Source organism: Sminthopsis crassicaudata, chromosome 2, assembly GCF_048593235.1.
Source record: "Sminthopsis crassicaudata isolate SCR6 chromosome 2, ASM4859323v1, whole genome shotgun sequence".
NCBI classification, from domain to species: Eukaryota; Metazoa; Chordata; class Mammalia; order Dasyuromorphia; family Dasyuridae; genus Sminthopsis; species Sminthopsis crassicaudata.
The window spans coordinates 148,971,988-148,984,254 of NC_133618.1; the positions used below are offsets into that span (position 1 = coordinate 148,971,988).

The following is a 12,267-nucleotide window of genomic DNA, read 5'->3' on the forward strand; positions in this document are numbered from 1 at the left end:
CTCTTCCATTTTCTCAGAGGTCTCCTTTCAAGTATTTGTGCACACCATGGATTATGAGTTTATAGGAGACTTTGCCAGGAGACTTTGAGGGAGAAAACCCAGTTACATATCTGGGATACCTTAAGTCAGATTCACAACAAAGTATATGTTTAAAAAAAAAAAAAAAAAAAAAAAAAGGGACAGCAATTTATAAGGATCTGTATTGGGTAATTAGCATAGTGAGTAAAGTGCTGGGCCCAGTCAGGAAGATTTGAGTTCAAATTCAGCTTCAGGCATTTATTAGCTATGTGACCCTCAAGAAGTCACTTAACCTCTGTACCTACTTCACTAGATTGTGAGGATCAAATGAGAAATTTGTAAAGTGCTTAGCATAGTACCTGACATAAAATAGGTCCTAAATAAATGCCTGTTTCCTACTCCCCCAGCCATTTGTTTAAGATCATTTTAAGATGTCTATGGGGATCTGTTTTCCCACATGGATTTTTTGGGAGTCAACAGAATGATAGATCTGATGGAAATTTTCCTTATTATGTTCCTACATTATACTCTTTGGCATAACGTCGTTGATGTTGGATGACAGATGCCTTGCTACTAAAAACTTTCCCACACACACTACATAAATAGGGTTTCTCTCCAGTATGAATTCTTTGATGCCTTGTAAGGGATGAACAGTCAAAGAAGGCTTTCCCACATTGATCACATGCATAAGGCTTCTCTCCAGTATGAATTCTCTGATGTACAGTAAGGGATGAATGTATAGAAAAGGCTTTCCCACATTCATCACATTCATAGGGTTTTTCTCCAGTATGAATTCTCTCATGTACAGTAAGAGATGACTGGTTAGAGAAGGCTTTCCCACATTCATCACATCCATAGGGCTTTTCTCCAGTATGAATTCTCTCATGTTCGGTAAGAGATGAAGGGTTAAAGAAAGCTTTCCCACATTCATAACATTTATAGGGACTTTCTCCAGTATGAGTCATGTGATGCCTCATAAGTCCACTTCTACGGCTAAAGGCCTTCCCACATTTGTCACATCCATAGGGTTTCTCTCCAGTATGTGTTAGCTGATGTCGAGTTAGGTTACTTTTCAAGCTGAAGGCCTTTCCACATTCATCACATTCATAGGGTTTCTCTCCAGTATGAATTCTGTCATGTTCAGTAAGAGATGAATTTTTAGAGAAGGCTTTCCCACATTCATTACATTTATAGCGCTTCTCTGCCTTATGAATCCTCTGATGTCGTGTAAGGGATGGGCGGTCAAAGAATTTTTTTCCACATTCTTTACATTCATGGTTTCTTTCTTTAATGGGGCTTTCTGTGAGACTGACTGACAACTGCTTGAAGGTATTCTTATGGGAAAAGGATTTTTCCCATTTTCCCCTGTCAGAGTTTTCCTGATGCTTTTCCAATCTACCCTCAGACATAAGAAGTTCTCCAAATGTAGGGTCTAGAGGAACTAATATCCTTGGTGATTCTGCTTCTTCAGCAATGTTCTCATTTTGAGTTGATTGTTGTGTTTCAGGCCTATTCTCCCAGTCTGGAACCAAGAAAAAAAAATTAAGAAAAAGATTTTTTTAAAAATTGCTGTATTGGAAAGAAGACAATGAAACAGAAAATAATGCCCACTAGGTATTCATAATATTGTCACCTCTAAAAAGTTTTCTAATCTGGAAAAAGGTTAAGAAATGGGAGCTGAATAGCAAATAGAAGAGATAGTGTGGCTATATCATCAAATAAAATGAACAGAGAATTATAAAATGCCTATAGAAATGTGACAAGAATCACTAGAATGTTGTTTTAAGTGCAGAAGATAGTGATAGATAGGAATAAAAGTAAAAACCAGAAAGTAATCAGAGAAAATGACCTTTTAGTAAGTAAGGAAAGAAGAAAGCATGAAGAGAAGAAATGGAAGGTAGGTAAGAATACACATAAAGAAGGATAGCCCTTCCCCCAAAAGCTGAGAGCTTTCTTTCATTAAAATGTTGTGCTGTTTCTCACACTGAGTTTGACAGATATAGTTCTTACTTACATGGAGAGGAATTTTTTAGAACCTCTCTCTCTTTGGTTTTCTGTAGAGTGAATATCCATGGCTCTTTTCCTTGCTCCAATTTGAAGATCACATCTGGTTTAGATATAGGAAATCCTATTTGGGGGAGAAGAAAATAACACAGCTGTTTCTTATGGGAACAAAGAATTGTCCCAGATCCTCTAACAGAATTCACTTGCACTAACTTACTAGTAAGTACTTCACTACTTGTCTGTCTTTCTGTAAACATAATTATTGATGCCTTTTGTATCAACAAAACATGAAAATGCCTACAACATTCTGTACCTATAGTCTCCTATCTAGCTCCTATGGAGGAGGGATATATATTTCTTTGTATTTTAAGACTAAGAATGTTTTAGGCAGTTAATTTAAATTCAGTGACGTTTTAATGTAATTTTCATTTATGTAACTGAATTCTTTGTGTATACTGTTTTCTAGGTTCTACTTTTTTCATTATCAACTCAGGTACGCTGTTTTAGTTTCTATGGATTCCTCATATCATTTCTTATAGAGTCTTTATATTCAATTACATTCATATGCCACATTTTGTTCAACTATTCCCCATTCAGTGGACACCCACCTTATTTTAGGTTGTTTTTTACAGAAAGTCCTGTTAGGAATACTTTTACATGGCATCTTTCTGTCATTGATTACTTTGGGGTTATATATCCAGTCCTTGAATCACCAAGTCAGTGTTGAAAAGGCTGTGGGAAGTCAGAGACACTAGTTGGTGGAGATGTAAATTAGTTAAACTGTTCTTGAAAACAATTTGGAATTATAAGAGGAAAAGTCACTAAGATCAGCTTTTCTCCATAATGTTGGTTCCATTCATAACCTCACTAAACAGTGTTTCTGATTTTCCCAAACCCTCGTACCACTGACAATTTCTGGCTTTTTTTTTAAATCTCCTTTACTACTTTGATGGCTATAAATTGAAACTTCAGAGGTATTATTCTCATTTATAATAGAGGCATGTTTTCTACATGGTCGTTGTTCATCTATATTTCTTCTCAAAACTGTTCAATTCCTTTTATACATTTGTAAGTTTTTTCATTCACACTACATGTCTGGGTCACTTTTCTCCTTATGGAAACCAGCTTCTGATCAGAACTTTGCCATTTAGCTATAGAGGGTGTAATTAGGTAGTTATTCCAACCCCTACCTCCACCCCGAAGCTAGTACCAATAAAATAGGGTACATTATGACCCAAAACATTGCCCAACCCTGCCCCTGCCTATCTCTCCTCTCCTCATATGAACATTCATTCTGACACAGAGAATTAATACAAGGTAATAGAATCACAACTTTCATATATATATATATATATATATGTTCATCTGCTTAAGTCTTTCATCCTCCCCAGAAATGTCCAGTCCTGATGCAGACATAATGTCTCCTCTTTCCATATAAAGACTCATTCTCTCTAGCCACCTTTGTAAACCTGGGGCCTTTAGACAGATTCTCTCCTAATTTTTCCATATTCTCTTATTCAAGTTCTGTCTGTTTATCTTACAAATGAAGGAAAAAAATGACTTGCTTGATCAGTGGATAGCAGAACATGTTCTATAACTACTGGCCAACTGTCACCATACTATGGGGCAGGCAATCAAGCTAAAGCAATCCTGGAGGAGAGATGAGGTAGCAGGTGCCAGCATTGCAACTCTATTTTCTTCATCCACTAGTCCAGTAACTATACCAGATATTAACACCACCTCCTCATGAACTAGGTTTTTTTTGTTTGTTTTTGTATTTTTTTTTTTGGCTGAAGCAATTGGGGTTAAGTGACTTGCCCCAAGTCACACAGCTAGGAACAGCTAAGTATCTGAGACCAGATTTGAACTCAGGTCTCCTGACTTCAGGAATGGTGCTCTATCCACTGCGCCACTTTGCTGCCCTATGAACTGGTTTTTAACAAGATATTTGGACTATTTATCAATGTTAGGGAAAAGTCTGACTGCTCTTTTACAGATCAGAGTAATTAACAACTGTAGCACAGTTGTCTTTCTGTCTTAAACAAGCATTTTTTTCTCCCCTTTGCTAATGATCTCTGTTGAGAGTAGAGTTTAAGGAAACTTGTATTCTTGAGTCCCAGAGAGGAAACAAGTCACATTACACATGTCCTGTGATTAATTAATTAATTTTAGTATTTAGATAGTATCTCCATCTAACCAAGTTTCCCCACATTCAGTGCATGTGTATATATAGTCTTTTTAATCTACTATGAAAACATCTATTTCATCTGTCAACTCTTCCCTCACTTTCCCTCTTTACTTTTGCTCTCTCCTCCGCCCTATCTCTATTTTCTTGTCCAGGACTTTTTTTTTTTTTTTTTAAATACTTAGTCCTCTGTTTTTTTTTTTTTTTTTTCTTTGCTTCTTCCCTACTCCATTCACCAAGATACCTTTCTTTTAAAACAACAACCCTCTACCTTGCATCAGTTCATGCTTTCAACCTAGATCTTTATAGGGATTCTAGCAATGCTTTTCCTTGAAATATAATTGTTTTCCATCCTAAAAAGCTTTTGGCCAGGCACTGGAAATTTTAAGAATTGCAGATTCAGATTCTTGTTGTTGTAGGGACATTACTTAGTCCCATCTCTTGAGAGCTCAGTTTGGGAAATCTCCTATCAAAGTGAAGGTAGTGCTGTCCACAAGTTCCCTAGATGCTCATACTGGAGGCATAGTTCTGGACTAGATTAGTACAGGCACACCATGGGGACCTCCCTTATTCTCCCTAGTGGTAACTTCTCTTGCATCTATTCCTTAGGATACCATGTGTTACCTGGAGTATGGCCTCAGCAACAATGATGGGCTGGGTAACTCAAGTTTCTCTATCAAAAAAATTCAAATACTCAAATAATTAAATAAATGCAAATTAAAATAATTGTGAAATTACTTATTACTTAGTAATGATGTTTGTTGGTATGCCCTACAATGCTCTTGCTAAAATACCAACCTATACCTGCTGGGCTTCAGACACAAGAGTTCCAGACTTAATTTCTCATTCCTTAACCTCTTGGTTGGCTCCAGCTTCTCTAGAGGTATTCATAGGAAGTCATTTAAATAGTTTAAATAGTTTCTCTTAGCCAAGTCTGCAGCTGCACCATTTACCAAAAAACCCAAAACAAATACTCCTCCCCACCCCACCAAGTAGCTGATGTTAATATAATTATATCTCTAACATGCCTATATAAACACTCTAAAGTGAGCAGAAAAGGGGAAATTGCCTTCCTGGGAAATGCTTCCCTTCCTGGGAAATGCTAATTCCACCCTGGACAATGAACATAGACTCACCAGCACTTTACTACTAGGGTTTGAAATCAGTTTGTAGTATGTCCTGCCCAGCCTTCTCCTTTCCATGTGGAGATTACAGAATACTTTCATATATAAAGTCTGATTAGGGTTTCCATTGCAGCCCTGGACTATTGACTAGTATCCATGAATCAGAGAGATGGCAAAATCCAGAATAATATCTAAATCATAATGAATACTCTCTGCTGTCTATTTCGGGGAAGAGAGTTTCTCAAGTACTTATATCCTAAGCTTTTCAATGGATTAGGGTGAGAGTTCCTTGTCACTCTTAAGTCCAAATATAGACCTATTCGCACCTCTTTTCAGAGCACAAAATTACTCTCTTAGGAGACTACCCAAGACTAGTACCCCCAAAGTCTTTATTCTATATGTACTAAGTAACTGCTCCAAGTATTGTCTTTATAAGCCAGGATCTAATATTCCATAACATACCTGCACTGGGTTACCAACTTCAGGAAATTTATAGGCTGGAGAATTAACTTACAATTATAGAAAATTGCTTCCATGAGCAATTTATGTGCCTTATATTGGAGTTTTCAATTCTCATATTTTTGTTCTATAAGAGAAGAGAAAAAAAGAATCTTGGTCTCACATTTGGGTTTCAAACATTCAAGATGGCGGAAGAGTAGCTAAAGAGCTATTCACCTGAAAAAAAGATCTGGAAGATTTAATAGCCTGAAAACAGGTTGAATCAACAATGCGATCTGGCCACCATGAAAAATAATCTGAAGTTAGCGTGGTGATAATCTTGCTGTTTTTTGTCCTGTTCGGGCCACATCTAGAAGGATATAATTCAGGAATGATAGGAAGACAACCAAGATAGTGAAGGGCCTTGCATCATGTGGCTGATTAAAAAAGAAAAAAAAAAAGATCTTTGCCTGGAGAAGAACATATATGGGCATTGGGAAAAGGGAGTGGAGAAGAGGAAAACTGATGTGATAACTGATGTCAAGTTTTTGACGAGCTTCCCCATGGAAGAGAGCATGGCTGCATGCACAGATGGAAGGAGACAAAAAAAGCAAATTTAGGCTCAGTATAAGAAAAACCTTCCTAACAAGAGCTCTCCCAAAACACACTGGAAAACCATGGAAGGTGGTGAGCCTCCTTCAGTGAAGATCTTCAAAAGATGAATGACAAAATGTGGCAAGAACTTTCTGAGTAGCTTCCAACTCTGAGATTCTGTGAATCAAATAATGTTAGAGCTGGAGAGAACTAAGAGACCATCTAATTTAATTCTCATCACTGGAAAGAAAGCTTAAGGTAGGAGAAGGGTCACATGGTTAATGGTTAACAGGATGACACGACCTCATACCTCCTGATTCTTTCCCCTACACTAAGCTGCCTCCTATCCAAAAAGGATATGATAGGAAAGCCCAGAGGTTGTGGTAACTTCTGAAGAAGACTCAGGCTTATCTTTCCAGAAAGCAGATGTGAGTGCTCTTAGCTTAGGTGAAAGCCCCTTGACCTTTAGAAGAAGAGGACAAGGGAGTTACAGAGTCAGGAATAGCATAGCGATGCTTCTTAGCTTCATCTTAAGACATACATCATTTTCACCCCTTAAGAAGAAACTCTTTTTCCTTGGGACAAAAAAAAGATCTGATATCTCTGATCCAAACCCTGAATCTAAATTCAGATAAAAAATTCAAAGAGTCCATTTTTTTTTTTAAGTTTACAATTTACAATTGTCTTTGATACACTAACAACTGCTATACTGCTGACGCTGGCCCAAGGCAACCCAGCCTCTCCTGTACCTTGCTTGGCTTATTTCTTCCTAGGTACCACTTATCTTTATTTTCCTCACTCTATTTGCCATACTTATTATCAGTCCTAGGCCATATTATTTTCCTTTTTCTGCTCAGTCTGGTTTCTAGATTAGTATGTGTCCATTCTATTTGAGATCTAAGCTCTATCTGGAAATTAATTTACTATTTCAATTACTTTGTTCCTTTCATCTGGTCCCAGAGCAAACAGTAGGACCTCATGATCACCTTCATAGTTCCACAGCAAGTAGTTTCTACAAATATCTGTTACATGATAATCCTTTAGCTACATAGTTACAATGAAATATAAATAATTCCAAACCTAGCTCTACATTCACTACGTTATTTAGCGGGAACAAAATTTTCTTAATTTAAGATAAATTCTGAATCATAGGGAGAAGCCTTTCTTACCCAATGAAATGAGGTTTCTATAGTTCTCCAACATCACATCCTTGTACAGGTTCCTCTGAGCAGGGTTCAATTGCCCCCATTCCTCCTGGGTGAAGTTTATAGCCACATCCTTGAATGTCACTGATTCCTGAAACAAGAACACATTTTTCTTCATCCTTCCTACCTAATGAGGAAAAGTGAAAATAAAAGTATTTGAAAGGATTGATGGGATGGACAGAGTAGTTCTGATGATTGTTAAGAATTCTGAGTAGAAGAAAAGCTGAAGCATTTGCCCTGAGATAGACAGGTATCTTGTCTATGTTAATGTGATTATTACTAAGCTCCAATGAGGATGGACACTGGTCAAGCAAAGCCCATCTTTCATCCACAAAGAAGGCAGAGAGACCGAGAAGTTCCATGATAATGAAGGGAAAAGTGACCACACTTTGGAAACTGAAATTTTATTTCAAAAAGAAAAAGTCAACTTACCTGGGCTTTGGTTATCAAGGACACAGTAGCCATTCCCTCCTCTTTTGTAGTTCTCTCTTAGAAAAAGGCAGAGTTTTGAGAATGAAGGCCTAGAGAAAAAGAAAAGGGACAATGATCATGCCTTGGAGCTCCCAGATTCACCAGGTTAGAAATATCTAAATAACTTTAGTATGTGATTTCCCAGCCTCCTGAAACTCTACAAAGGAGGTCAACAGTAGCCCAGGTATAGCAGTCTTGCTGCTTCCAAGATCAAAGAGAGAAGAAAAGAACCCCTATGTGCAAAAATATTTAGGATGACTCTTGTGTAGTGGCAAAGAACTGGAAACCAAGGAAGTGTCATCAATCAATTGGGGAATGGCTCGACAAATGATGGAAATAAAATGTTATGTGTCATAAGATATAATGAAAGGGACAAAAGTAAAGGAACTTTGGGAGAGAAAAATGGACTGATTCAGCAGAGTGGTTAGAAGATAATCCAGTAACAAAATAATACTGTAAAAACAAACACTGATGTGGTGCCCAATTACAATTCCATTGGACTGATAACAAAGACTGCTACCTACCTCTGGACAGATAGATTCAAGATACCAAATGAATTATTTATTTCTGGGCATGGTCAATCACTGGAATTTGTTTTGACTGTATATTTCTTACATGGGTTTTGTTTTCTTTCTTCAATGTGGTGGGGAGGAAGTGAAATAATTAATTGAAAAACAAATAAAAATTTAAGAATAAAGAAGAGCATTACATATTGCCTTCACAAAGTGCCTGACATATTGACAGTGTCTGTCTCATGGAACATCACTAGATGGATCTCCATTTTTGTCAGGAAACATGATGAGAATTTTTCACCTGCTCCTTTAATGAGGAAAAATATTCCCATTCTCTTTCCTAAATCACTGAGCTAACAAAAATCACTACTCTGACATCCTTAAAGTAGTATAATGGGTATAAGAAATTGATATAAAGAAACAAGTATATAGAGAGAACTGTGATTAGTATTTGTATGGCCTTTGGCACATCACTTTATCATTCATCTATAATAATCCAATGAAAAAGCAAAATGGTGTATTGGACAGAGTCTGGACTTGAAATAAGGAAAACCTCACAATCAAAGCTTACTATATGATTCTAGGCAAGTTAGTTAGCAGCTCTGTAGTGCAGTGTTATGGGCCTACAGTCAGGAAGACTCATCTTCCTGAGTTCAAATGTGGCCTCAAGATATTTACTAGCTATGTGACCCTGAGCAAGTCACTTAATCCTGTTTGCTTCAAATTTCTTCATCTGAAAAATGAATTGGAGAAAAAATCTTTTCCAGAAAAACTCCAAAATGAGTCATAAAAAATTGGATGTGACTGAAATACACAACAACAAAGTTAATTAACAAGCATGTATTAAGTACTTACTACATGTCAGGTTCTATGTAAAGTTTTAGGGCTATGAAACCCAAAACAAAACAATGCCAGCCCTCAAACTGAGCTTATAGTTCACTGAGGGAAACAAAATACATGCAGAAAAGTACATATAAGAATACCGTTCAGTTGTTTTAGTCATGTCTGATTTTTCCTGAGTTGGGGCCCAGCACTCTATCCATTGTGCCAACATGCTAATCCAGCACCCTATCTATGGCACTATTTGGTACTTTAGATAATGCCAACTATTCTTAAGTGGGAATATTGATATGTGACTCTAAAATGATAACAATTCCACAAATCCACTTCACTACCTTTTTAGAATATACTTTCCCTGTTAAAAGAGAATTCCATTTTTGTTGGGGTCATATGTTAGTAAGTCAATTAACAATCATTTATTAAGTGCCAGGCATTATGCTAAATTCTGGAGATATAAAGAAAGTCCCTGACAGTCCCTGACTCTGAGAACTCACAGTCTAAAAGGAGAGAAAACAGATAACCAAATGTGTATAAATAAGCTAACTAGACAGAATTGCTATTGCTTGTCCTGCATTCTTGAAGAAGGCCATAACATGAGGGAGGGGCTGCCATATAGCTATTGGCTATGGTGAATTGGATTTAAGTGAGGAAGGGCTCTACAAGGTACCCTGTCTCACTTTTCCCTCCAGAGCCATCTGGGTCTAGTGGTCAGATGTAGATTAGGTTGACAGGAGATGGCCCTCAATGCCGTGGGACACCTTGGTGTTTTTAAGCAAAGGTCTTTAACAGGTCTCAGTTTGAGTGAGGGAGCACACATTCAGTGATCAAGGCTAGGTAGCTGTTGAGGCAAAGAATCTCCTCTTTCACCTACTAAAAAAAAGTCTATATAAATACAGGATAAAGAGGAAACAATCAATAGAGCAAGGGTACTGGAATGAAAGGAATTGGGAAAGACTTCTGGTAAAAGGTGAGATTTTATCTGGGTCTTCATGGAAGCCAGGAGGCAGAGATGAAAAGGGAATGCAATGTAGCCAGCCAAAGAAAATGTCTGAGTCAGGAGAAAGTTTTGTTTTAGGAACAGTAAGACCAGTGACATTGAAGTGAAAAGTGTAAGTAAGATGGAAGTTGTAAAGACCAGAAAGGCTGGGGGAGCTAGGTTACGAAAGGCTTGAGAAGCTAAAAAGATAATTTTATATTTGATCTTGGAGGTGAGAGGGAGCCACTGGAACTTAATGAGCAGAGAGATGATATGGTTGGACTTGATGGCTAAGTGGAAGTTGGACTAGAATGTGAATAAACTTGTGGTCTGCAGACCAAAAAGCTACTGCCACCACCCTGGTGAAGGCCCTCTTATCTCCTCACACCTAATTATCATAAAAGCTTTTGGGTTGGTCTGCCTGCCACGAGTCTCTCCACATAAGTCTACACACACAGATGTGCATATTCACCTATCTACATGCTAGTTATATAATAAACCAATGAAAACTGTTCTCTTTGGTCCTATCCCTTTCAGGTTGGTGGTGGGACATAAGGAAATTGAAAAAAGAGGAGAATGTGAAAAGAGATGTTCAATGTTGAAGAAGCCTCAAATACGTTACCCTCGGGGAGACCAGGGGCAGCCCGGACTGGGTCAGGCACAGCCAATTTGTTTTTCCCAAACTTTTGTTTGTTTGAAGATGGATCATTTTGACAATATTTTTGGTCAGTCTTTTATCATAGTCACTACCTCTCTCCATATTGTTCTCTCCATAATATGCTACCACCCAAGTTCCTGGGTAGAATGTTCCAGAAATGATCTTGCATTGGCTACAACAGTCCTGCTTCTGTATAAACCTTAAGCCTCCCTCAGCCAGAAACAGAGCTCCAAGGATGGGTTCAGCAAAATTCCTGAAAGGGATCCTTCCTTCTTGATATTAGAATTCCCTGAAAGCCTATTGACAGTGGAAAGAACTTGACCCTGGAAAAAAGATGAAAAAATGAACTTCCCTCCCTTCTTTGCAAAAGTAGAGGACTGGGTGTGGAACACCATCAGGTTAAGGTGTTGGTTAGTCTGGTTAAACTGTTTATTTTGTATTTCTTACAAGGAGGGTTTGCTGGAGAAGGAAGGCAGGGGATATATTTAGTAATGAAAATGATGTAAACCAAAATTTGTCAATGCTTCTCTTTGGGAGCTTGCACTGTATCTGCAAAGCCGGGTTTAAAGTTTGCGGGAACAAATCACTAATGAAAAGAGAAGGCCTCTCTCCTTCTTGAGGGCTGGAGGATTTCTCGGTAGCAGAGAGCGGAGCTGTGGACGCCTCAGAGCTGGATCACTGTGAGTTGTGCCCAGGTGCGGCACGGGCACTGGCCAGCCACTGGGTACAGTGCAATTATGCTGGAGAGACAGGAGTCACCCAGGGCTGCCTGGAGATCTGAACTCTTTCAGGGGATACTGGAAGCCCCCGAAGCTTCCTGAGTGACACATGCCATGGGGCTGGGCTTCTGATGGGAAAGAGGAGCAAAGGAGGGATCGTATTCCACGCAGCAGAGAACCTAGTCTGATAACCTCGGCCCCGTGACAGACTGAGCGACTCGGGGCAGGACTCTGTGTCTCAGTTTCCCGATGTATCAAATGTGGATCCTCAAGCCCCGCATCTTCCCAGTGACCGCAGACCCCAATTCCCTCTGTCCCTGAACCCCCCTAGACCGGCCTTTACCTCTGACCCTAGACGGTGCGTACAAACTGCTATTCTCCGGGTCCGATCCTGAGTTATGAGGTCACAGATGTTAGGGTCCGAAGAAGAGGCCGAGCTTTCTCTCCCAGGAGCCCCGATAGCCTGGACTAGCCTCGAGAGGAGGATTCTGGGGGGTTGAGTTTGAGCGCAAGAGTCGGCCGC

The 12,267-nt window shown here is 38.8% G+C and overlaps 1 protein-coding gene across 1 annotated transcript; it reads right to left on the bottom strand.

Annotated features, from left to right (window-relative positions):
- Positions 1–261: 261 nt before the first annotated feature.
- Positions 262–12,267, bottom strand: LOC141555066 (uncharacterized). Its single transcript, XM_074287646.1, has 5 exons — positions 12,088–12,267; positions 8,001–8,089; positions 7,533–7,659; positions 2,033–2,146; positions 262–1,540 (listed from the first exon to the last, which is right to left on the bottom strand). Exons 2-5 carry the CDS (start codon positions 8,031–8,033, stop codon positions 528–530), a joined length of 1,287 nt encoding a protein of 428 aa, XP_074143747.1. The 5' UTR covers positions 8,034–8,089; positions 12,088–12,267; the 3' UTR covers positions 262–527.

Excerpts from the sequence above, each read along its gene's own strand:
- LOC141555066 (XM_074287646.1), bottom strand. The coding sequence starts at position 8,033 with ATGGCTACTGTGTCCTTGATAACCAAAGCCCAG. Across the intron at positions 7,660-8,000 it reads CCTTGATAACCAAAGCCCAG|GAATCAGTGACATTCAAGGA; the intron begins GTAAGTTGACTT and ends TTCTTGTTTCAG. Across the intron at positions 2,147-7,532 it reads TAGAAACCTCATTTCATTGG|GATTTCCTATATCTAAACCA; the intron begins GTAAGAAAGGCT and ends TCCCCCAAATAG.